The 24,973-nt window shown below is 38.9% G+C and overlaps 3 protein-coding genes across 5 annotated transcripts; 1 reads left to right on the top strand and 2 right to left on the bottom strand.

Moving 5' to 3' along the window:
* Nucleotides 1-6,935: 6,935 nt before the first annotated feature.
* Nucleotides 6,936-8,894, bottom strand: LOC112199248. The gene has a single exon (XM_024340289.1). It carries the CDS (start codon nt 8,892-8,894, stop codon nt 6,936-6,938), a length of 1,959 nt encoding a protein of 652 aa, XP_024196057.1.
* A 5,258-nt stretch (nt 8,895-14,152) lies between these two features.
* On the top strand, nt 14,153-14,899 carry LOC112199247 (dr1-associated corepressor homolog). The gene has a single exon (XM_024340287.1). It carries the CDS (start codon nt 14,153-14,155, stop codon nt 14,897-14,899), a length of 747 nt encoding a protein of 248 aa, XP_024196055.1.
* A 3,615-nt stretch (nt 14,900-18,514) lies between these two features.
* Nucleotides 18,515-24,605, bottom strand: LOC112195844 (putative disease resistance protein RGA3). Of its 3 annotated transcripts, none has more exons than XM_040519124.1 (3): nt 23,280-24,602; nt 20,684-22,618; nt 18,515-20,407 (listed from the first exon to the last, which is right to left on the bottom strand). In XM_040519124.1, exons 1-3 carry the CDS (start codon nt 24,411-24,413, stop codon nt 19,259-19,261), a joined length of 4,218 nt encoding a protein of 1,405 aa, XP_040375058.1. In that variant the 5' UTR covers nt 24,414-24,602; the 3' UTR covers nt 18,515-19,258. The 3 variants fall into 3 exon arrangements, with proteins under 3 accessions (XP_040375058.1, XP_024191830.1, XP_024191829.1); XM_024336062.2 differs by having other exon boundaries at nt 18,515-22,618; nt 23,280-23,662; nt 24,114-24,248; XM_024336061.2 differs by having other exon boundaries at nt 18,515-22,618; nt 23,280-24,605.
* Between the last annotated feature and the right edge of the window lie 368 nt (nt 24,606-24,973).

The raw sequence follows: 24,973 nt of genomic DNA, 5'->3' as shown, positions 1-24,973 counted from the left end.
CTCTGGTCATTCACACAACATGTGTACCTAAATATGTGTTGTCTAAATTTACCAAATTTCGATTCATGACGGTAGTCTGTTGTCGGGTATGAACTCAGACAACAGCCTATTGTCGGGGTGTTGAGTGAAATTCACCAAGCACAACAATCTTTCCAAGCCTTTGTTGTCTGCTATATATTTTCAACGACAATATTGTATGAGACCTGATGTGTGAAGTAAACATCACACAAGCATTTTTGATTACCAAATGTTGTGTGAAATGTATTACAAATATCAATTTGCTCGATATGGTGTTGTCTCGGGTGAACCTCAGACTACATCTTCAATTACCGTGTGTTGTCTGAATATCTCTAAGATAACAATTATCTAGATTCCAATGTTGTCTAAAATTCAATTAATATAACAAAATTAATTAAGCATGTGTTGTATCGGATGAATTTCAGACAACACATTTTTTCTTCTTCTTGTTGTCTGAATTAACAGTTATATAACAAGTTTGATGATACTGATGTTGTCTAAATGTAATTTAAGATAACATTAATGTTGATGAATTTGTTGTCTTGAATGAACCTCAGACCACAATATTCCTTCCTTCTTCTTGTCGGTGTTCCTTTAAGACAACAAATTGCTGGATGCCATTGTTGTCTACACTAGCTTAAGATGACAAGTTGGTAGATGCAAATGTTGTCTGAATATCTTTGAGATGACAAGTTAATAGATGCCTATGTTGTCTGAATGGCTTAAGATGACAAGTTGGTATATAAAGGTGTTGTCTGAATTCTCCTCAGACAATAAGCTTTATTTGGACCTTTCTTTTGTGTTGTGTGATAGTTTGCACTACAACAGTTACATTCATATATATGTTGTTGGACTTGAGTTTGTACAATTGATCTGGAAATAGGCAGATATGAAATTCAAAGTTGTCATTTACTTCATCATTCTCATACATCATTCTCGCAAATCTTACATTATCAATTCAAAGTACAAGCATCAACTCATGTCCAACCAAATCCATAGAACAAAGTTTCAACTGAACTAAAAAGAAGATATAGCTCCATAAGTACCAAGCGCAATGCTTACATATATGTCTTCACCATAAACTTTGCCCACTCATTTCTGACCACATCAATATCTTCCTGGGTATATGTTGTTTTGCCTCTTCTCTCCCACTGAAATAAATTAGTTTGTAGTTAGTAATGGACAAATTTGCAAAAAGAATCTATAGCTGTACGTCATTGAGCATTATGTATTCTGGACAACCTTGACAAAGTTTTGTAATCTGAGCACATATGCCACTTAGTAATTGACATCAAAATTTCAATAACCATAATCCAAGCAACCAACAGCAAATGCAGTTATTATATATATGACATCTTCACTAAAACACATTCAAAACAACAACAACCAAAATTTAAGGGATTTTGGACTTTCCTGACATATCCAAGCAATCGACATTAACCAAAAAATTACATATACATGTCATTGTTCAACAAAAGACATGTAAAACAACAGCAACCAAAATTTCAAGCATTCTGGACAACCTTGACATAATCCAAGCAACCAACACCAACCAAAAGTCATATTCACCCAAACACATGAAACACAATAGCAACCAAAATTTCAGTAACTATATTCCAAGCAACCTCAACTAGTATTACCTTGGTGAAAAAATCTAAGCTCTTATCTTCCACTATTTCCTTCATATATCTCATTACATAATATCCACAGTCTTTGTCCGTCTTTTGCTCAGGAATACCCTAAAAAAAGTATATTAAATACCAACAATGGGCAAAACTCATTCGGGAATAACCAACTTCTCGAACAAAAATTATAAAAACTGTTTCAAAAAAAGGTTTCATAATCATACCGCACAGTTTTTCCAAGTAGTTGTCTTTCTGCCCTGCCTCTTGAGTTGAGCATTATGTATTTTGATGCCACTTTAAAATTAGCAGAAAATTTGTGTTAATATGCAGCTGAAACATCAGTTTAAATTAAGTCCATTACTACTAAAAACATCCACTTACTTATCAACAATATTCTTCCACTCTCCTGTGCAGAGTCTCCTCTTTAATGGATCCATGAAGTAGACAATGTCTTCTTCAGGACTGAGTACAGTTAGCATCCAATGACATCTTCAAAGCAGAAAAAAAAAAATTCACATTTCAAGACAATGGACATCAAATCACAATATATTCAGGACCATATCAATTTCAGAAAGCATGTATCCAATGCATGGAGATTACATACCCAGAGTTATATGGCACCAAAATAATCTGACCACGCTTTGCTCGTTTTAGCCTATCGGCGATAGCACGGGAACGCTCAATTGGACTGCCACACCCAATGGCACCAACATCTGTATTGTCCATAAATCCAACCATATCTACCATTTTTGTTTTTTTCAACACACAATATAGGTAGCTACAAATGAAAGAACGCAACATTAAACCATAAGTTTTATGACACGTATATGTAAATTCCAACTAATGCGAGTAGGTTACCGAATATAGATGCCTATGCAGCTGCCCGATACTTCCTTCATGGTAACAAAGTTATTAATATCATGTTTGCAAATAAAAGTTTTGGAAGGATGTCCGAAAATCTTTTCATCGAACTCGCAGATAATTGTTTGAGCATTTCTCATTCTTTCTTTGGCCCAATTGCATACCGCAATAAGAGATGCAGGAGTAGTTGGTGGCAGTGATGCAGTGTCTATATCTTCCTCTTCATCATCATCTTCAACTGCAATTTTTCTCTTCTTCAATCCTTTACTCTTTGCTGCCGTCTGCTTGTGTAACAGAAAATGGTACAAATCAGTAGGGACAAGTCATCAAAGCAAGAATTAACTTTAAGGTACATTTAAATGAAGTTATAAGTACTATTTGTTACCTTAGACTCGCATTGAAAAATTATAAGGTTTTCAGGCCAGGCCACATAAGTCCCGATAGCATCTCGAACAGTCACTATTTCATCTTTGATCGGAAATGGAAGCTTAGCTTCATCCACTAGAGAAGTGACAATTGACACACGCCTATTTCCCTTGAGCAATGGAACACCATGGATAAGCTGGCTATTGTTTTCACCATTGACTTCTGTAATTGTTGCAATTGCTACAACATTATCGATTGAACCTGTAGCCAATCGGCACTCTTTCTCAATTGTTTCTACCTAAAAATGATAAAGTGTTATAATGAGACACTATATAAGATAGTTGATCAAATAATGTAACATGGCAGCATAACACATCATCTAACTAAACGATGTAATGGTTTAATGTAGAACACATTTACAATTACCTGAATTGAACCCTTCTGGATTTCCAGATCAACAACCACCTCACTATTTTTGACATCTTTCGCAGTAGCATTCAACTTCACTCCACTAATGGGATTCACATCTTTTACTGGCTCCTGAAGAGGAAGTTTTAATTCCAAAAATTCTGTTGATGGCTCCTGAAGATGTTCTAAATCCAAAGACTTCTTAACAGTGGCAGAAATCAGTTTTTCACTTCCCACAACGGCCTTCTCTTGCAAATTTGAACAACTTCCTTGTCCAGAACCCACTTGCTTGTCAATGGTGGAAACTTTGGGGGACTCAGTTTGCAAAGCACTCGCACCAAGCTTCTCTACTAACCTCCTAAATCTCTCCTCCCAAATTGCTCGTTCTTCTGCTAATATCTTCTCCCTCTCTTGTTCCATTATCTTCTGAACACTTAACCTAACAGTTTGTTCAACACTTTGCTTTCGACGTTTTGGGAGGTTAAAATATGTAGATTTCCTCACACTACCTCCCACTCCTCTTACTACTCCAGTATTTTCAGGATTTCGTAATGCTAAGGTTAATACATCATCTGCACCCGAAGTGCTTAACTCTCCCTCAACCTCCTTTTTCTTCAAAGCAGCCTGAAAATACATGTGTTTGGGGGTGAGATATATACGAAAGTATTGATGGTGTAACATTACATTCAAAGGGCTGATCTCAAACCAAATTGAAACGACTTACAATTTTTTTGGCCTTCTCCTCTACCAAAGGATTTTTAAACCCACCATTCTTGTCCTGACGTGCCTTAATCCACATCGTTGCACGATCAAGTTCAGAGTCACTCATACATCCAGACTATATAAATTGATCAAGTCAATATTTATACCATTGTATAATAAATCAGTATGTACAAACCATGAAACATGCAACTGATTACTAACCAGTTCTTCCTCCAATCCAGCGTATCCTTTACGTGACATCCGATGAGGATACTTATTTAAGGCCCTTTTTTTTTTTTTTCTGTTTCTCATGCAGTTCCTACATAACAAGGTCACTCATTACATGCTTAACTTGTAAACACTCAATCAATATGTACAAAATAGTAACTGCCAAATAGTTCTTACTTACCAGGAATGTGTCAGACAACCTATCCTTTACAAAAATCTCCCAATCCCGTTGATTAATGAAAAGATAGTCCTCTGGACGAGACTCGATCATTTCAGGGTTATCCCTATAAGGGAGAATGTAGCGGGTAGTCAAATGACTCTTGAATTCTCTCCATTTCCGTCCTGCTGAGATTAAAACCATTCTTTTGTGTTCTGGACGCAACAGAAACGCCAACTATATACATGAAAATAGCAACCAACAACGCATAAGTAACTGAACAAGTAAGCATCAATCATATGCAACACATAAGAAATACCAAAAGATCAAAAATTAGGAAATATGGATCATACCTTTACGCCTTCCCAGATTTTGTTTTTATGTTCCATTAAAACATCGTTCCATGTAGGATTCGAGATTGCAACCTTCTTGCGAGCTAACACCCCAATATATGACTGCATTTCTTTACCAGCTTTCCCTATTGGTTCTCCTTTATCGTTAAAGCTAACTGTCATCTTCTTTCCAATAATTTTTCTCCTCACAATGCGACACATAGTTACACACCCTCGTTTAAGCAACTTCAGTCCTTCTTTTCTGACAGCTTTTGAACCCTTCGAATGACGTCGTCGCTTCAACGACAAGGCCTTTGATGCACCGTGTACTGAAGCCTTACTGGTTCCCTTTGATCTCTTGGTAGTACACCTTGTCCCCAACTGAATTTCTCTCATTCTCTTAGCCATTGCTAGTGCTTGAGATGAAGGTCTTCGCGTTGAAGGTGCCATAATCTGAAAACACAAAACCAAATACAGTCAGCTTTTCATTTATAATAATTAAGTGTTGCGATACAAAAATAAACACAAAAGCAAATACAATCAAGTTCATAATATTTATAACGTCTAATAAGTAAATGAGAATTCAACCATTTTGCATTATCAGAAATCATAAAAAAATGATCATTACACATGCTAAAAGTGCCTCAACATTAACTGCCTATACTACAAATGGGTTTAGGGGAGATTTATCATTTATCAACCCATATCCCTTCATTCCCTTCTCGCAAGTAGCGATTCTCATCATCACCAACTGCATTGTCATACGACTCAATTGCTGGCATTCTTGCTACAAAGGGCTGTTGCTCAAGTTCCAAATTGTCAAGCTCTTCTTCTTCATCCCCATCGTGGGCATAATCTCTATCAGAACATTGAATAACTACTGACCAATCATCATCAAGAGGGTCAGATGCATACCATACTTGTTTCACATCCTTACCTAAAACAAATGGATCGGCCACATGACCTATCCTATTCAAGTTTACCAACGTAAACCCAAACTCATCTACTATAATGCCCTTGGCATTTTCAACCCAATCACACTTAAACACAGGGATTCTAAACTGTTGATAGTCCATCTCCCAAATTGATGTAATCACCCCATAAAATTGCATATCATCCAGTTTGGGGTTTTTGTCCTTCGCACTAGATACTTGTAAAGCACGGGCATTTAGGAAAACACCACTATTTTGCACTTTCCTAACATCATCACGTTCCTTGGTATTGAAATGAACCCCATTGACCATGTAACTACAAAATGTAGGTACATCCGGATTCGGTCCATCTGCAATCCACCTCAAAGTTTCAGAGATTCCATGATTAGGAATGCCCAATTCTTCAAGAACCTATGAAAACATATAAACATATTAATGCACAGCCACCAAAACATATTAACATCATCACGTTCCTAGGTATTAAAATTGATACTTTTGTTAACGACACGTACCCTCTCCTTTATCCAGCTAACAAAAGTTAAATTTTGCTTATTGGTCAGCCAATTTTCATTTTTTTTGAACCTTGGATAGGTATGCTTCAAAATCTCCATATGTTCTCTGCAAAATTATAAATGTGATCAAAACTAACATTTTTAACTGCGAAAAGCTGTACAAATGTAAACAATAGATTGAAAGTGTAATTTATACTTACTCGAAGTATGGTCTTGCTTCCTCTGTATTCTGTAACACACATAGATGTGCTAGCTCCAACTCCCTTCCATAGACAGATACAATAGTAGCACCAGATAAGGGTTTGCTGCAACTTACATCAAATATGCCTACTGATGGGATGCCAACTGTATCTTCAGAAAGTGCACGTTCTGAGCAAAATTCCACGGCTTCTTCAGCAATATAGGACTCAGCAATGCAACCCTCTGGATGGTTTCGATTTCTAACATAGCCTTTGAGGGTTTTCATGTACCGTTCAAAAGGGTACATCCACCTAAAGAATACTGGTCCACAAAGCTCAACTTCTCTGACAAGATGAACTGTGAGATGAATCATGATGTCGAAAAACGAAGGTGGAAAATACTTTTCAAGCTCACAAACTGTCAGAACGAGGTCTTCTTGCATTTTTTTTAGCTCTCTAACATCTATCACTTTACTGCATATAGCCTTAAAGAACAAACAAAACCGAATGATTGCATACCAGACTGGCTTCTCTAAACTTGAACGTATAGCAATAGGAAGTAGCTGTTGCATGACCATATGACAATCATGTGATTTGAGCCCTACCAGCCTTAGGTCATCCAAGGAAACAAGATTCCTTATATTTGAGGAAATTCCGTAAGGACCTTTCATGCTGAAAAAAGACATGCACATTGCTCTTTTCTCTTCTACCAGCAGATTCCAAGTTGCCAAAGGCAGCTTGTCTTTTTTTTTTCCCAGGTTCTGGTGCCAAACCAGTCCTTATGCCCATATCTACCATATCCAACCTAGCAGCGACTCCATCCTTTGTTTTTCCAGGAATGTTGAATAATGTACCGATAATGCTATCGCATACATTCTTCTCAATGTGCATGACATCGAGATTATGTCGAACCGGAAGAAATTTCCAATACTGAAGATCAAAGAATATGGACTTCTTCTTCCAACAAGGTCTGCTTTCATCTTCTAGACCCTTATATGTTGGAGAAGGGTTCTTTTTACCGAATGGTCGGTTCATCCCCTCAACCCTTTGCAAGACCTCTTCTCCACTTAAAGGTTCAGGGGCAGTTTCATATTCTGGTAGGTTATTGAACTCCTTAGTCTGCCTTCTATAAGGATGATGGCGCGGTAACCATCTCCGGTGAACAATATGGCTCATCTTTTGTCCATGAGACAACCGATGAGGTTTTGTGTTCTCACAACATATAGGACAGCCATTGTATCCCTTAGTGACACTGCCCGACAAGTTCCCATAAGCAGGAAAGTCATTAATTGTCCAAAAGAGAACAGCTTTCAGTTTGAAGTATTCTCCTCTAAATGCATCATAGACTCCATCTATCCCATCCCACAAAGCTTTTAAATCATCAACTAAGGGCTGCAAGTACACATCAATGTCATTTCCGGGTTGTTTAGGTCCTGAAATCAGCATAGTTAGCATCATGAACTTCCTTTTCATGCACAGCCATGGTGGGAGGTTATACGTAACTAGTATAACTGGCCAGCAAGAATATCTACTGCTCAAAGAGCTGTGGGGATTGAAACCATCGGATGAAAGTGCAAGTCTGAGGTTCCTAGGGTCATTGCCAAAGTCTGGCCATTTTTGGTCCACTAACTTCCAAGTGGGGGAATCTGCCGGATGACGCATAAACTCATCCTTCCTCCTCTCATACTCATGCCAAGTTAGGCTTTTGGAAGTTTTTGTGGACTGAAACATGCGGTTGAACCTTGGGATTGGGGGAAAGTACCACAATACCTTCCCAGGTACCCCTTGCTTCACAGTACTATCTTTCCCTAATTTCCACCTTGACTCCCCACATGTAGGACAACTAGTTGCATCAGCATGCTGTCCTCTATACAAAATGCAGTCATTAGGACATGCATGTATCTTTTTGTAGTCCATTCCTAATGAAACCAAAGTCTTTTTGGCCTCATAATGTGAACTTGGTATCTCATTACCTTCAGGAAGAAACATGGCGATCATGATCAACATGTCAGAATAGCACACATTAGACATGCCATGTTTTGCTTTAAGGTTATAGGTCTGTATAAGTGCATTTAATTTTATGTGCTTCGTACAACCAGGGTACAAAGCTTTATCTCCATCCTCAACTAGCTTCATGAAGTCATTTGATTCTACTGAAAACTGCTCATCCTCACCATTATCAACAAACTGCTCTTCCTCACCATTATCGATAAACTGCTCATCCTCACCAGCCCTATTTTCTCCCTGATCTTCCAGCCCTATATTATCTGCCCCATCTCCATCTTCTACCATATCAACAGTAGCTTCAGATATCCCTTCAATGGCATTCATCGTTGCCCTAGAAGGTTCTCCGTGCCATACCCAATCTTTGTAACTCTCATCTATACCATTCCAATATAGATGATCTTTTATCATCCTAGCTGATAAAAACCCATCTGTACCCCCACATTTAGCGCAGGGACAGCAGATATGATCTATATCGCTTGCATTCTCTACAGCAAACTTAAGGAATTCCTGAACACCTAGCTTATATGTATGTGATCTCCTATCAGCATGCATCCAAGACTTATCCATCTTAAAAAGAAAACAAACTTAAGTTTAGACAACTTAAAAAAGCATTCTCTAATGTATCAACACAATATATACACAAGTACTTATCCATATTAAAAATTAAAAAAAAAACTTCACATCTGCCAACTTCAAAAAGCATTATCTGATATATGTATCAACATAATGCAGCTACTTTAAAAGACGAAGAAAACCAAAAAACAGAAGAAGCCAATTCAATTCAAATGTTTCCGTATTCCACCAAAACATAAAACGTCGCATATTACAAGACTGCTACATATTCTGTTTTAATTTCCTAACCGGCCATTACTATATTTATAGACTAAGGATAATTAAGCCATATTATAAAGCATATATATACATTACATAACTGACAACCACAAGCAGCAAACCACAGTCATGAGGCCTTTTATACATTCATGTCCAAAGAAGAAAATAAGTGATATACCTTAAGGATAGCAAGCTTAATTTAGTCCAACCAACACCAGCTGACCTTCTTCAACCCTTTGAACTTTAGGCAAATCTACCTAACATGGTAACAAATTTCAAGATCAATATCATAACCACATCTTTGCTCCAGCGCAACAAATTAATGCTAGTAATCACACAATTCACTTACTACAAAGTATTAAGCAACCATTGAATTCACTATATATCTCTATTTTGATAAAGTATCATGTTTATATTAGTTGTATTTTTTTAAGTTAGATAACAAGGAGAGGTCCTTCGGTATACAAGTTATTATTTCAGAGCATGTTCACAACTCAACAAAACGTGTGGCAAATAGTCTTGACAAGATGAAGGACAAGCATAGCAAAAAATACAAAGGGAAGCCCGAGCTATTAGACGATAAGACAAACCAAGCATGATACTCTCTTCACACTACAAGGTCTACAAGTGGCAGTTTCCCATTTCAAACCTATACAGCAGGTTAATACCCAACACAACCCATATCCAATTCTAAGTTTCTATCCTCCTCTCCCTAAGTCAATGCACACACACAATCTGAATAATGAAACATAACTAACCAGCTTCATCCTGAACTAAATCGAGTTGGCAATACATAATTACAAATATGAGTTGAAAAGAAGCAAAGCCGATGACAACTTAAGAGCAACAACCAGAAGCTTTTGATCCTAGTTAAAACAACAGAAATTGAAATGAATCGCATATTAGAAAACAAGGCAGCTGAACACAGTTTCAGTAATCAAGCTTGGTTCCACTTACATGAAGTCATGCAAAGATGGACTCTTGACTTAATTGCATCCCACTTGACCTTAGTTGACCTTTCCTTTTTTATGTTTACTGTTATCCCAAAGATGAGGCTAATCATATACACCATAGTCTAAAATCGCATTCAATGACTCTTAAACATTTCTCTAACTACACTCCTAAGTTTTCACAAGTGATCACCACCTAGTTGACAACACCAAAACCCTTAAAAGAACTGCTCAGAAGCTAAAAGTGTAGCCAAGTGATATAAATTTTTGATCTATTACGCACTACCAATAGCTTCTGATGATAAAAGATCAGGAATTTGTTGATCAGAAAACTGCAGTATTAGGATAACTGAAAATTATCCATCCAAAAATGTCAGTTCAAGTAAACTGTAGCTTTATTATCCATGTGAGCAATTCATAGGGCTAAAAACTCTAGTTGATAATGAAATGACGATTTATACATCTCTCTAGCATGTGGAACTGAAGCTTTTTGAAGAACAAGAATATGTTTGCTATCACTTTGCCACCATCTTTATCTGCTGACTAAAGAAACAACTTTTTTTTTAAAAAAAAATTTAAGAAACATCTCAACCAGCTTGTTAAAATGAAGTCTTTGGTACACAAAGAATTCAGGCATGAGCAATATAAGGAAATTTTAGCATTGTCCTCTACAAGATGCTGGATCAGCTATTTACTAGTGCCATCCTTGGAGTACACGAGGAACAGAAAATAGAAATTTATAGATACAATACCATTAGCCACAAGATCTTAGCTTCTGATAGGGACGTGTCATCTTGTCAATCTCCTAGAAGTCCAATGATGGATAGCAGCAGACCCTTCTAAAATCTCTAATATCTACCGGAAGCCTAACAGCTATAACTGCAGTCAGGTCAGGTATACCAATGGTTCAATCCTTCTATAATGATTCTATACTTTTAGGTGTGTCTGATGATAACTTTGACATACCTAAACTACCAAAAATGCAATACCTTTTTTCTTGCTGGTGCAGTGCAGCAATGGATGTAAAAATGCTCAACTAAAATGGAAATTCAGGAGAGGAGCAACACAGATTTGCTGCCTCTGTATGGGGGAGGAGACACAGGAGACTAATTCAATTCCTTCCCAACAACCCTTTGCAGCTGTATATAAGGCAACAAAGAAGATGTCCCTTCCAAGTGAGTTTGAACAACAAAAACAACATAACTCAAATTGGGTTCCACCCCTATAGCTCTTAACCAAGATCAGAGGCAAGTATGAGGACATGAAACAAATCTTGAACTCCAGCCTCCAAATCCCCAGCTGCTCTAGACTTTCACAACCTTCGTACTCAATAAAACCAGATATTTGAAATGCCAATTGCAGGGTGAACCTTTGATAATCGTTTCCCAAGATTAGAGAACCAATCTTATCCAATCTTATTGAACACATGATTCATGCTAATGGAATGGGAAATGTCTCAAGATTAGGGACTCACCTACATTCTGGGGTCTTGGTCTAGTAAAAGCAGTTAGAAACAAACATCACTATGAGCATTTACAAAGACAGTAACCAAACAAAATCAGAACAAGAAGATGAAGACAGACCAGAGGAGAAGAAGAGAGACAAGTCGGCTATCCTTCTTTACCCTTGGACCTCCCAAACACCACCCAATTCACGTTATAACTAGAACAAGCAATGACATCAACATCTCAAAATCTCAAACTCAAATAAAACCCAAACCTAATCATACCCAACAAACCCAGATTGAAAATTTCCAAACCCTAATAAAACAAAGGCCTAATTAAAGAGGGATATAGTACCTGTAGACTAATCGACCAGAGTTGATGCGGCCGTAAGCTTCGGCGACTTCGAGCTCAGGCAGCGGAGAGAGTAAACCACTTGGGTAGTGACTAAGCTTCGGCGACTTCAAGCTCAGGCAGCGGAGAGAGTAAACCACCTGGGTAGCGACTAAGCTTCGGCGACTTCGAGCTCGACCAGGTAGCGACTTCGAGCGGAGAGAGAGTGAGAGTGAGAGGCGGAGAGAGAGTGAGGCGAGAGCGAGAGAGAGTGAGGTCTGGTTTCGATAGGCTGCTGAGATGGTGAGATGGTGAGAGCAAAAAGGAGGGAGAATGACCTAATTTCTTTCAAGAAACGGAGGGAAGTTTTTGGCTTCGATACGACCAAGGAAGGAGATCTGCTAGCTCAAAAGGATTTGACCGATTTGTGTTTTGGGCTTTTGGCTACAAAAAATAAATATAAATTAAACTTTTTGGTTTTTTCTGATTTCTCAGACAACACATGCCCATAACTGTTGTCTTATAGTTATCAATTTCACCAAACTCCAATTGATTACAATGTGTTGGCTGAGTTTGAGAAGAAACGACAAGTATAACTAATGTGTCGTCTGACTAACTCAGACGACACCAAAATGTCGTATGTCGTCTGATACATGTCGTGTGATTCACTTTGTGTAGTAGTGTTAGTTAGCTAGTCTGTTAATTAGCATGGTTAGTTACATTGTGCCTTACAGCTGTATACCACATGGTGCTCTCTACTAAGTGTAGCTAGTACTATATATATCTCATTGTAACCTATAACAGTTTGGCTTGGCTCATTTTTCACGTGAATATATTTGCATTTCTAGCTTTTCTCTCAGCTTCTATAGTCTTCTTTCATGGCATCAGAGCCCAGGTTCGATCGGGATTGAGATTTCAAGCTCAGCGTTCTTGCTCTCTTCTTGCTTCTTCAACCTCATTACTGTAAGAGTTGAATTATCATACAAATTGCTTTCAATTTCAGATAAAAGTTGTTGATACATATCAAAGTTTTAGATCTTGCTCAAAGATGTGGACTTATAGGTTGATTCTTAGTCTCGAAGCTTCATATCTGTAATCGCAGTACTCGTTTACTATAAATCCAATTTTTCTTGCTATTTGTGAAGATTTTGAAGAATCTTGTGAGAATTTTTTGTGCAAAAGAATAGATTGATGCATAAATCTGAGAAGTATTGGATAGTAGTTGTTCATGTGAAGATTATCTTGTTGATTCATAGCTAGTGTGAAGAGATTCAAGATTGTGTGTTCGAACAAATTAGATTGAAACCCTAATTTTGAGGATTTCTGAGGATTTTTGGATACCAACTGGTTCCTTGAGGATTATCCTGTTATTTTCAAGCTACTGTAAAGATATTAAGCTCGTTTTCCGTATGAACCTTTAGATCAACAAACCTCATCACTCGTGTGAAGCAAATTTAGTACTTGAATCATGGCTGCTTCCAGCTCTGCTACATCTAGCTCATCATGCTCTGTTCACTCTCACTCACATACTACTGTGTATTTGCCTAATATCCTACTTGATGAAACAAACTATCCTACTTGGCTGTTCCGAATGGAATCATTCTTGAGAGGCCAGAACCTATTTCGTTATGTGGATAGGACCTGTGCTTGTCCTTCACAGTTCGTTCTTACTACTGATGGTGTGACTAGCGCTGTCTCTCTTGACTACATCAACTGGAAAACTCAGGATCAAAGTATCATCAATATGATTGGACAAACTCTGAGTCCTATTGCAATGACATATGTTGTGGGAAGCAAGTCTGCTAGGCAACTTTGGGACAACCTGAGAGAGAAGTTTGCTGCATCCAATAAGCAGAATATTCTACAGCTAAAGTCAAACCTTCAAAACCTAAGAAAGGGAAATGATGATATTGAATCATATCTGGACAAAATCAAAGTGGCTAGAGATGCCCTTGAAACAGTTGGTGTCTCTGTTGATGATGAAGATGTTGTAGTAACTGTTCTTAGAGGATTACCTGCTGAATTTGCAGCCATCAAAACTGTAATAAGAGCTCAATATTGCAGTGCATCTTTGGCCACACTCAAGACACTACTCAAAGTTGCAGAAGTTGATATTGAGATGGAGTCCCAAAACTCTTTACCACTCACTGCAATGGTAGCCAAGAACAGTTCATCCACCACAAGTGATAGCTTTTCTACCATATCTCAACCCTTTGCAATGCAACCTTAACTTCATCAGAATATGTCAGTTGCACCATCTACCTCTACCATGGTTCAACATCAACCTCAATCTCAGATGCAAACTATGCTGCATGCTCCAGTCTCACCTCCTGGTTTTAACACATTGCCAGTTTCTGCTCAAACCACCTACTTATCCATACCTGCCATTCCATATGGTTTTTCACCAATCAATGCCTATACTATTACTGAACCTATACTCCCTATCACTGGATTCTATGCTGGAAGGGGCAATCCCAGATTCAATAATGGTCAAGGAGGTAGAATGAACAACTTTGGTGTCAAGAATGGAGGTTTTGGTTTAAACAACTCAAGTTTCAATAACTCAGGGTTCAACAATGGTGGCAACTTTAATGCTGCAGCTGGAGGATTTGGTTTTATCAACAACAATACTAATCAGGGATTTAACAATGGAGGAGGCAAAACTAATGGTAATCCAGTTGCATGTCAACTTTGTGGAAAGAATGGACATGGTGCCAGGACCTGCAGAACACTCTCTAACTATCCAGGATTCAACAATGGTCAGAACTTCAATAATAATGGGGGCTGTCAATTCTGTGGCAAGATGAATCATACTGTAGATAGATGTTATTACATAATTGGTTTTCCAAATCAACAGCAACATCAGAATGAAGATAAAGAGGTCACTGCCATGCTTGCTGCAACCACCAATACACCTCAATTCTGGCTTGCTGATACTAGTGCAACTAACCACATGACAAGCAATGCTCAAATGCTCCACAACACTGTGCCCTATACTGCTTCTGATTCTGTGTAGATTGGTAATGGATCTCAGCTCAAAATAACTCATTCTGGTAACACCATGCTGGGATCACTAAAGCTGACTAATGTTTTGTTAATACCTGAGCTTGCTGCACACTTACTATCTATCTATCAACTGTGTAAACAAAATAATTGCCTAATGTGGTTTGATGAGTTTATGTGTGTGATTCGGGACAAAGTGTTGGGCAAAATACTTTACAAAGGGTTGAGTAAGGTTGTACCCTACACCTTTTGATCTGCCACTTCAATTGTCAGCTTCTTCAACACCCCTAACAAACAAGGTAAAGCCATCTGCATCTTCTTCAGACTGCTTACCTGCCACCTATACTGCTTATGTTGGAAAGCTTGTGAAGCACTCCTTGTGACATCAGAGGTTTGGTCACCCTTCCAATGAAGTTGTTAGACACATGCTGAATAAGTGTAATCTCTCTAGTACAGTAGGTTCTGAATCCACAATTTGTGAACCATGTCTTTTAGGCAAGTTTCAGAAATTACCATTCTCTAGTTCACAGTCTAGATGCTCAGTTCCATTTGATCTTGTACACTCTTATGTATGGGGGCCTTCTCCCTATGTGTCAATTGATGGATTCAGATACCTTGTTTTGTTCATAGATGATTGTACCAGATTTACATGGATGTTTCCCATGAAAAATAAAAATGAAGTGTTCTCTTACTTCAAATCTCTGTGTGCACTTGTCTTTACACAATTTACTGCAAAGATTAAATGCCTTAGAAGTGATGGAGGAGGAGAATATATGAGCACTCAATTCAGGACTTTTTTAGCAGACAATGGAATCATTCATCATGTATCTTGCCCTTATACCCCAGAACAAAATGGTGTTTCAGAAAGGAAAAATAGACATGTGAGGGAAACTGCAGTAACTCTACTTCAAGCTGCCTCTCTACCATCACAATTCTGGTATCATGCATGTGCAAGTTCTACATATTTGATAAACAGGATGCCTACTGCTGTTCTCAATATGTCTTCTCCTTTTGAAAGGTTGTATCAAACTCAGCCTGCACTTGAACTACTCAGGGTCTTTGGTTGTGCTTGCTACCCTCTACTTACTCCTTACAAATCAAATAAACTCCAACCAAAAACAATGAGATGCATCTTTCTGGGATTTGCTGCCTGCTAAAAGGGATATATCTGCTATAGTCCTGCTACCAAAAGATATATCATCTCAAGACATGTGTTTTTTGAGGAGACCTGCTTTCCTTATAGAGTTATACATAGCAAGCCTACACAACCTATATCATCTGTCTTATCCTCACCTGCTCCACAAGCTACTGTCACTAGCTCTTATCTTACTCAATCTAATACTCACTGTTCCTTGCCAACATACCACGTCCATAACTCAGGTCAGTCCTCTTTTTCTGCACCACACACAGCTGACAATGTATCAGATAGCTCCAGTTTACCTGATGATATAAATAGCAGTGGATCCAGCTCAAGTAATTCTGAGGACACTCAGTTATGCAATTTTGTTGATCATGAACCAGTCATTCATACTACTGAACCTAATTCTGAGCTCTATCCAGCTTTTAGTCCTCATGCTCACACTGAAATACATTTTGACGAAAATGATGGTAAATTAAATGTTAACTCTCAAGCTGGCATGGTTCTACATCAATTGTAGTAGCATGCTCTCCTTCTAGGCCTCTTTGTCAGGTGTCTAATGCAAATATTTTACATCCTGTGACTGGTCTTACTACAACTGATAATGAACATCCTATGTTAACAAGAAGCAAGAGAGGAGTTGTCAAAAAGAAGTGTTTTCTGTCCATTATGTCATCATCAAGCACTGATCCAGTTGATCTTGAACCATGCTCTTACAAGGAAGCATTACAAGTTCCAGTATGGAAACAAGCCATGCAGGAGGAATATGATGCCTTAATGAAGCAACAAACTTGGACTCTCGTTCCACTTCCTCCAGGGAAAAATCTAGTTTCATGTAAATGGTTGTTCAAAGTAAAGAGAAATGCAGTTGGTTCTATTGCTAGGCACAAGGCAAGGCTTGTTGCCAGAGGCTTTAGCCAAGAATATGGCATCGATTATGAAGAGACTTTCTCCCCTGTAGTTAGGCACACCACTGTTCGACTTATTCTTGCCTATGCTGCACATTTTGGTTGGCAACTTCATCAGATGGATGTAAAAATGCTTTTCTGCATGGCATACTAAATGAAGAAGTGTACATGTCTCAACCTGGTGGTTTTGAACATCCATCTGCATCTTCCTTATTGTGTAAGCTGAACAAATCACTCTATGGCTTAAAACAGGCACCAAGGGCCTGGAATGACAGATTTACCAATTATCTTCCATCCATTGGCTTCTCTTCCTCTTTTGCAGACCCTAGTCTATTTGTGAAAACCACTGGAACCTCAAAGGTATATCTTCTGCTCTATGTTGATGATATCATTATTACAGGTAATAGTGAGATACTCATTGCAGAAGTTAAGTCTGCTCTTCAACTTGAGTTTGATATGACAGACCTTGGCAAATTACATTTCTTTCTTGGTCTCGAGGTCAAGTATTTGACAGATGGTGGAATATTTGTTTGTCAACATAAATATGCAACTGATTTGGTGCATAAGGCAGGTCTTGATAACTGTCACACTCATCTCACTCCTTGAAAACCACTTGATCATCATGATGCTACTCACTTCCGAAGTATAGTGGGCTGTCTACAATATCTCACCTTTACAAGGCCTGGCATTGCTTATAGTGTTAATTCTGTTTGTCAACTCATGCACAATCCAACTGATGATCATTTGATTGCTGCAAAGAGAATACTAAGATATGTTAAAGGCAGCATTGATCATGGCCTGCTTTTCAGGAGGGGTATAGATGCTCATGTTAACAAGGTAGTTCAATTGCAAACATATTGTGATGCAGATTGAGCAGGAGATCCAAATGATTGGAAGTCAACAACCAGGTTTGTTATACTACTTGATTCTGCACCCATTTCTTGGTGTAGCAAGAAGCAAACTGCTGTATCCGGGTCCTCAACTGAGGCTGAATACCGCAGCATGGCTGATACAACTTCTGAGAGACAGTGGCTGCTACATTTGATTAAGGATTTACACATTGAGCTTCAAGAAGTTCCTACCTTGCACTGTGACAACATTTCAGCACTTGCCTTGGCTACAAACCCAGTCTATCATTCAAAACTCAAGCATATTGAGTTTGATGTACACTTCACAAGAATTCAAGTCAAAGCAGGCACTATCAAATTGCGTTTTGTTACTTCAAAGGAGCAGCTTGCTGATCTTTTCACTAAAGGCCTTTGCTCACCTCAACATCAACGCTTCTGTGCCAGCTTAATGCTTGTAGCCAAGCATGAAGCTGAGGAGGGATGTTAAGATGACATATAGTGCTGCTCCAGTCCAAGTCTCAGTTTGTTATAATTAGTCAGCCAATTAGTTAATTAGTGCTAATTAGTTAGCTAGTCTATTAATTAGCATGTTTAGTTACGTTGTGCCTTACAGCTGTATGCCACATGGTGCTCTCTACTAAGTGTAGTTAGTACTATATATATCTCATTGTAACATGTAATAGTTTGGCTTGGCTCATTTTTCACGTGAATATATTTGCATTTCTAGCTTTTTCTCTCAGCTTCTATAGTCTTCTTTCAGTATGTAATACTCAAATTCATACATAGACCCAGGTCCACTACTTAAGAAGAGCGCACAGGGGTGGTGATAGAAGTATGAGATTTTGGGTCTAGTAATTAAGATAGAAGAACAGAAAGAAAGAGAGAGAGAAAGAACAGAAGTGAAAAGATAAAGTACAGACAGAAGAAACAAGGTTGGGAAGAGACAAAATAAAAGTTAAAAATAAGAGAGAAAAATCATGTGAGTTTGTTGTAGACCATTGGATCTCATAAAAGTCATGTGTCATCACCTCACTCAAAGCTTAGGTAGCTTAGGTAGATTGTTGGGTTAGAGAGGATCCGGATCCGATATCATTAATTCCTGAAGAGAGGTGCAGTTTTCAATCCCGCACGGTAGGACCGTTAACCCACCACTGGCACCACACTTCAAAATATCCAATTTGTGGAAGGAAGTGAAACTGTCGAAATCTGGAAGAGATGATAGACCATTGCAATCCTTTATATGCAACTCCTTAAGACATGGATTCAAATCCGTAGAAAATGAAATGGATGCTAGCTTGGGGCATTTTCTTACACTCAATTCCTGAAGCGAGGGACAGTATTCGATGATAGCCAAGCAAGATAATTCATCGCAGCTGTAAACTTGCAATTTGAGGAGAGATGGGAGGACACGTGTAAACGAAATGGTCTCTAGACTTGAGCAACCGGATATCATTAATTCCTGAAGCGAGGGACAGTTTTCAATCCCGCACGGTAGGGCTGTTAACCCACCACACTCTTAGAATATCCAAATTGCGGAGAGATGCAAGGCCTTGTGAGATTGGAATGGATGTTAGATTTCTACATCGCCGTATCTTCAATTCCTGTAGAGAGGTGCAGTGATCGAGTATGCCAATACTAGATAGTCCATCACACTTCCAAACATCCAATTTGCGGAGAGAGGCAAGGCCCTGTGAGATTGGAATGGATGTTAGATTTCTACATCCCCATATCTTCAATTCCTGAAGAGAGGTGCAGTGATCGAGTAGGCCAATACTAGATAATCCATCACAATCTACTATCTCCAATTCGCGGAGGGATGCAAGGCCTTGTGAGATTGGAATGGATGTTAGATTTCCACATCCGCTTATCTCCAATTCTTGTAGAGAGGTGCAGTGATCGAGTATGCCAATACTAGATAGTCTATCACAATTCCAAATATCCAATTTGCGGAGAGATGCAAGGCCTTGTGAGATTGGAATGGATGTTAGATTTCTACATCGCCGAATCTTCAATTCCTGTAGAGAGGTGCAATGATCGAGTATGCCAATACTAGATAGTCCATCACACTTCCAAATATCCAATTTGCGGAGAGAGGCAAGGCCCTGTGAGATTGGAATGGATGTTAGATTTCTACCTCCCCATATCTTCAATTCCTGTAGAGAGGTGCAATGATCGAGTAGGCCAATACTAGATAATCCATCACAATCTACTATCTCCAATTCGCGGAGGGATGCAAGGCCTTGTGAGATTGGAATGGATGTTAGATTTCCACATCCGCTTATCTCCAATTCTTGTCGAGAGGTGCAGTGATCGAGTATGCCAATACTAGATAGTCCATCACAATTCCAAATATCCAATTTGCGGAGAGATGCAAGGCCTTGTGAGATTGGAATGGATGTTAAATTTCTACATCGCCGTATCTTCAATTCCTGTAGAGAGGTGCAGTGATCGAGTATGCCAATACTAGATAGTCCATCACACTTCCAAATATCCAATTTGCGGAGAGAGGCAAGGCCCTGTGAGATTGGAATGGATGTTAGATTTCTACATCCCCATATCTTCGATTCCTGTAGAGAGGTGCAATGATCGAGTAGGCCAATACTAGATAATCCATCACAATCTACTATCTCCAATTCGCGGAGGGATGCAAGGCCTTGTGAGATTGGAATGGATGTTAGATTTCCACATCTGCTTATCTCCAATTCTTGTCGAGAGGTGCAGTGATCGAGTATCCCAATACTAGATAGTGCATCACAATTCCAAATATCCAATTTGTGGAGAGATGCAAGGCCTTGTGAGATTGGAATGGATGTTAGATTTCCACATCCGCTTATCTCCAATTCTTGTAGAGAGGTGCAATGATCGAGTAGGCCAATACTAGATAATCCATCACAATCTTCTATCTCCAATTCGCGGAGGGATGCCATGTCATGGTCAATCGGAATGAACTCTAGTGTAGGACAACCATCTATCGTCAACTTCTCGAGGAGAGGGAGCGTGTCTAGACCCTCGGCTAGATGCTCCAGTTTTTTACAATTCCGAATCTTCAGCTCCCTAAGATTTGCGCAGCAGCCAAATACATTTGGAGCAATACGAATCATCTCATCACAATTCCAGATCTCCAAAGATGTGAGATTCTTGTTCTTCTTCAGCATCTCCGAGGACAGCGAAGTAAGCCCCTTGATGTTATCTATCTTGAGAGAAGTCAGAGTGCTCACTTCATTGCATATACTTGCCATCGGCTTCTCGCTGTCCATGCCCCATATCGACAACTCCTTGAGAGATGGGAAATGACTTGGAGCATTTCTCAATAAGGGACAACTCCCGAGAGTCAACTTCTCCAAGCAAGGGAACACCACTACTTTACTTGTTGACGATGTCATCGTTGTGGGTGCTTCCATCCATTCAGTTAGCTCACCGCACTGCCTAATGATTAATGTTTTCAGTGCTGGAAATAAGACCATTGTCTCCTTCTCTCGTGAAGCCGCACGAGGATTGTAACCATACAATTCACTTCCCAAGCGTTTTAGGTTATGCATTTCAGAAATCTCGACATGTCCAAGACCCGGTAGATGGCCTAGTATTGGGAGCCCTTCGCATCTACGACAGCCAAAAAGGCGGACCTTCTTCAAATTGTTGAGAGGCAGAGGGTTTCTCATCATCCATGAAGGAAATTTATCACCCATGAAGTTTTCAATCCTCAAGCTCTCCAACTTGGTATGTGGTTTGAGTCCTTCTAGCACATTCTCGTCATTAATGTTGCTCCTCGGCCTACTCTCCAAACCTTCTGGATTGCTTCTGCTTCTTGCCCATACATAACTTAGCTCCAGTACATTTTTCTTGTCCTCTAATTTTGCCTTCTTTGCTTCTTCTTCATCCCTTATATTTTCCAGATTACGAATGATTAATTCACCTTTCAATTGGTTCAAGCCAACCAATTCCTCAATTCCAAGACCCATCTCCTTACCCACATTAACATAAGACAATGTTCGGAGATTAGCTAATCCCCTGAATATTCCAGCTGGAAATTCCATAAGCTTCTCAAAATAAAGATGCCTCAAGTTGATCAAGTTTTGCATTTCCCGTGGAGCCTCTTTAAGATTATAAGTACCCTGCATTCTCAATGTTTGAAGGTTATAGAGCTTGCCAATTGACTTGGGAAGTGCTTTGATTCTTGAATATGAGACGTCTAGATATCTCAAGTGCTTTAACTTGCCAAATGAATTTGACAACTCTTGAATTTTTGGCCCTTGTAAACTTAAGACCCGCAATACTCTAACCTTGCAGAAAATGATATCTGGGACCTGATCATTTGAAAATAGTGAGTGCAATCTCCTCACAGTCACTTCTGACAAGTTTTCTAATGTTGAAGGAGGAATACGTGCAACATGTCGAACCTCGCATGTATCATTCAAATCTTGTGTCAAGCTCTCACTTTTGGATACTTCTTCTGCAAGATCATGCACAAGATCGTGCATCGTGTACTTGGTAATAGTGCTACCTTTAGTTACCTCTTGAAATAAGGAGTTTTTCAATAGCGTATCAAAATATTTTTTGCCTGTATCCTCCATTTCATCATGATTGTCAGTAGACAGCTGAAGCAATCCCTGAGCCATCCAAAGTTGGATCAAATTATCTCTTTCAACTTCGAAATCTTTCTTCAACATTGAGCAATATGCAAAACATTGCTTCAAAGGCAGTGACTTCAAGTTATTAAAACTCAACTTCAATACCGACATGATTCTATCCTCTTCTCCAGGTAAGTCCCATATTTCACTTTCTTGAATTTCCAACCATTCATCTCTACTAGTTTTAGAGCGCATTATGCTTCCCAAAACCTGCATCATATGAGATTACAGTTTAGATTTTGGATAACTTGTCATATGAGATTGGAATTCAAACTTTCAAAGTCTAATGTTAAACATACTCGTGAGTTGAAAATCATACTAACATATTTTCTATTTTTTTCTATTTGGAATTCTGTTTTTGTCCACAATATGTCCCTCTGCCTTGTATGTTGTTTCAGAAAAACAAGATTTTGTACTAAAAGCTAAGGCCTCGTGATAATATGTTGCAACTGCTTTCAATCTAGAGTACATAATTAGGATGCTCTCTTTTCTCATGGCTCCAGCACAAGGCACAATCTAATCGTTTTTTATCTACTAACATAATTTCGCTAAAAACAAAGTTTTTATATCAAAAACTCTATGAAGTGGATTCAATAAGAAAGTTAATTTCAACTGTTGGTGGATGGGTATTTTGAAAGATACTGTACTGGCTCTTAGAGAAGCGATGGATGAGGTTTCAATATGGTACGTGGCTACTGTTGGTGGATGGCCAACTTTGGGTTGTAGCTAGCTCTCAGAGCTCCCTTATATTCTATTTTGTAGGGGGGTGCATTCAAATTAAAATTACGTACAAAACCAAAAGATATTTTTGTTGTAAATGAAAAGAAAAAAGGGGAATCTTTGTTAATATAAAATAAATAAAACCGAGTACCTTTGCAGCTAAGGGTACTCCTCCACACTTTTCAGCAATCGCCCTCCCAATCCTTTCTCGATCTGCATCAATGACATCATTCACCTCTAAATTCAATGCTCTTTGCTTCAGAATGGACCAACATTCTTCATCTGATAGATATCTCAGTTCAGGTCTGGGGAGTATTTTAGCAATAGACGTTTCAGCAATAGATGCCACATCGGCCCTGCGGGTGGTGATGATAATGCTGCTTCCCGGAGAAGAATTCAGCTTTGACAAACAACTCTTCAAACTCTCCCATTTTGATTTATCCCCGCTCCATACATCATCTAGTATAAGAACATATTTTTTCTCTGTCAACTCATCTCGAAGAGAATTAATCAATGCATCTCGATTTTTCATTCCTGCAGCAGTATGCCTCGTTAGAGATTCTAACATCTGGCTTAAAATCACATCGACATCAAAAGTATTTGATACGCACACCCATATTTTCTTATGGAAGTGTGTATCTATGGCAGGTTCATTGTACACTGATTTAGCCACAGTCGTCTTTCCCAGTCCAGGCATTCCAACAACGGCCATAACCGAAAGATGCTGCTGATTGTTGGAGTTGGTCAAGCTCTCAACTATTTTTGACACAACATCCTCCCTTCCAACAACCTTTTCATCATTCTCAAAAACTGAATCCGTTTGATCTCGATCCGGCTGTTCCCCTCCAGGGCTTGGCTTTGCAACCAAGTTGATGGGAGCTGCATCATTCTTAAGCTCCACCAAAGCATCATTGATCTTCTTAATCTTACGCGCCATTTTGAGACGAAACAAAAGGGGATTAGAGGCAGAAAGGAAGTTGAGTACCTTTCTCTTCATGTGGTTTTGCAGTTCCACTTCGCGCCTGAGAACTTCATAGTTGAATTCATCCAACACTTCATCTGCCTCGTGAGCTATGCCTTTCAGTTTCTTGACCCACTTCTCTACTGCCTTGTCCTGATGATCCGCAGCGCCGCGTAAGAGATCTTGAATGCTGGATAAGGACTCTCCGAGCTTCTTCAGTTCGGCCTTGAACCCCCAAGAAAGAGTGAGTTCTCGAGAGGCAAGTAAAGACACCTTGGTCAGAATTCCCTCAGCAGCGAAAGTGAGCACAAATTCAGCTGCCATCTTCCTCCTCACGAACTCGGAACAAGCAGCAGTACTGTAGTGCTTCAATCAATTAGTAAAGAGAGAGATGGAATACAGTAGGCTTGCAGAGGTTTCCTCTCATAGAATTCATGGCTCTGTTTTGGACAGAGAGAACATAACTTTTGAGATTCTGATAATAATACAGAATAACATGGGGTAATGGCTTACAGCACATACCAAATTGATAGCGGTTTCAGAATGCCCCACGGTCCCACATAATACACGTTTTGAGACATTTCTTCTGTAGTGACGGCAAAGCAAAAAAAAAATTGTAAAAACCTTTCAAAAAGTCCTTTGAATGTATGATCACAATTTAATTTGCATTCTGATGATCTCATTTGCAGTTAATTGATTTTACGAACCAAATCATACGACCTTTCGCCTATGCCTTGGAGATATTTTCAAAATATAAATTTCTGATAGAAATTAATTAGAAAGTGTTACTTGATTTGTATATTTTGAGAAGTGAATTCTCAATTACTCAATATAATAAATTTGGGATTTGTGAATGATCACCATATTTTGAGGGGTAACTTTTG

This window comes from Rosa chinensis, chromosome 4, assembly GCF_002994745.2.
Source record: "Rosa chinensis cultivar Old Blush chromosome 4, RchiOBHm-V2, whole genome shotgun sequence".
NCBI classification, from domain to species: domain Eukaryota; kingdom Viridiplantae; phylum Streptophyta; class Magnoliopsida; order Rosales; family Rosaceae; genus Rosa; species Rosa chinensis.
Note: the sequence above shows the minus strand (reverse complement) of the source record. Positions and strands in the feature narration are given on the sequence as shown.

Excerpts from the sequence above, each read along its gene's own strand:
- LOC112199248 (XM_024340289.1), bottom strand. The coding sequence starts at position 8,894 with ATGGATAAGTCTTGGATGCATGCTGATAGGAGATCACATACATATAAG.
- LOC112199247 (XM_024340287.1), top strand. The coding sequence starts at position 14,153 with ATGGTTCAACATCAACCTCAATCTCAGATGCAAACTATGCTGCATGCT.
- LOC112195844 (XM_024336061.2), bottom strand. The coding sequence starts at position 24,413 with ATGGCAGCTGAATTTGTGCTCACTTTCGCTGCTGAGGGAATTCTGACC. Across the intron at positions 22,619-23,279 it reads GAGTACCCTTAGCTGCAAAG|GTTTTGGGAAGCATAATGCG; the intron begins GTACTCGGTTTT and ends CATATGATGCAG.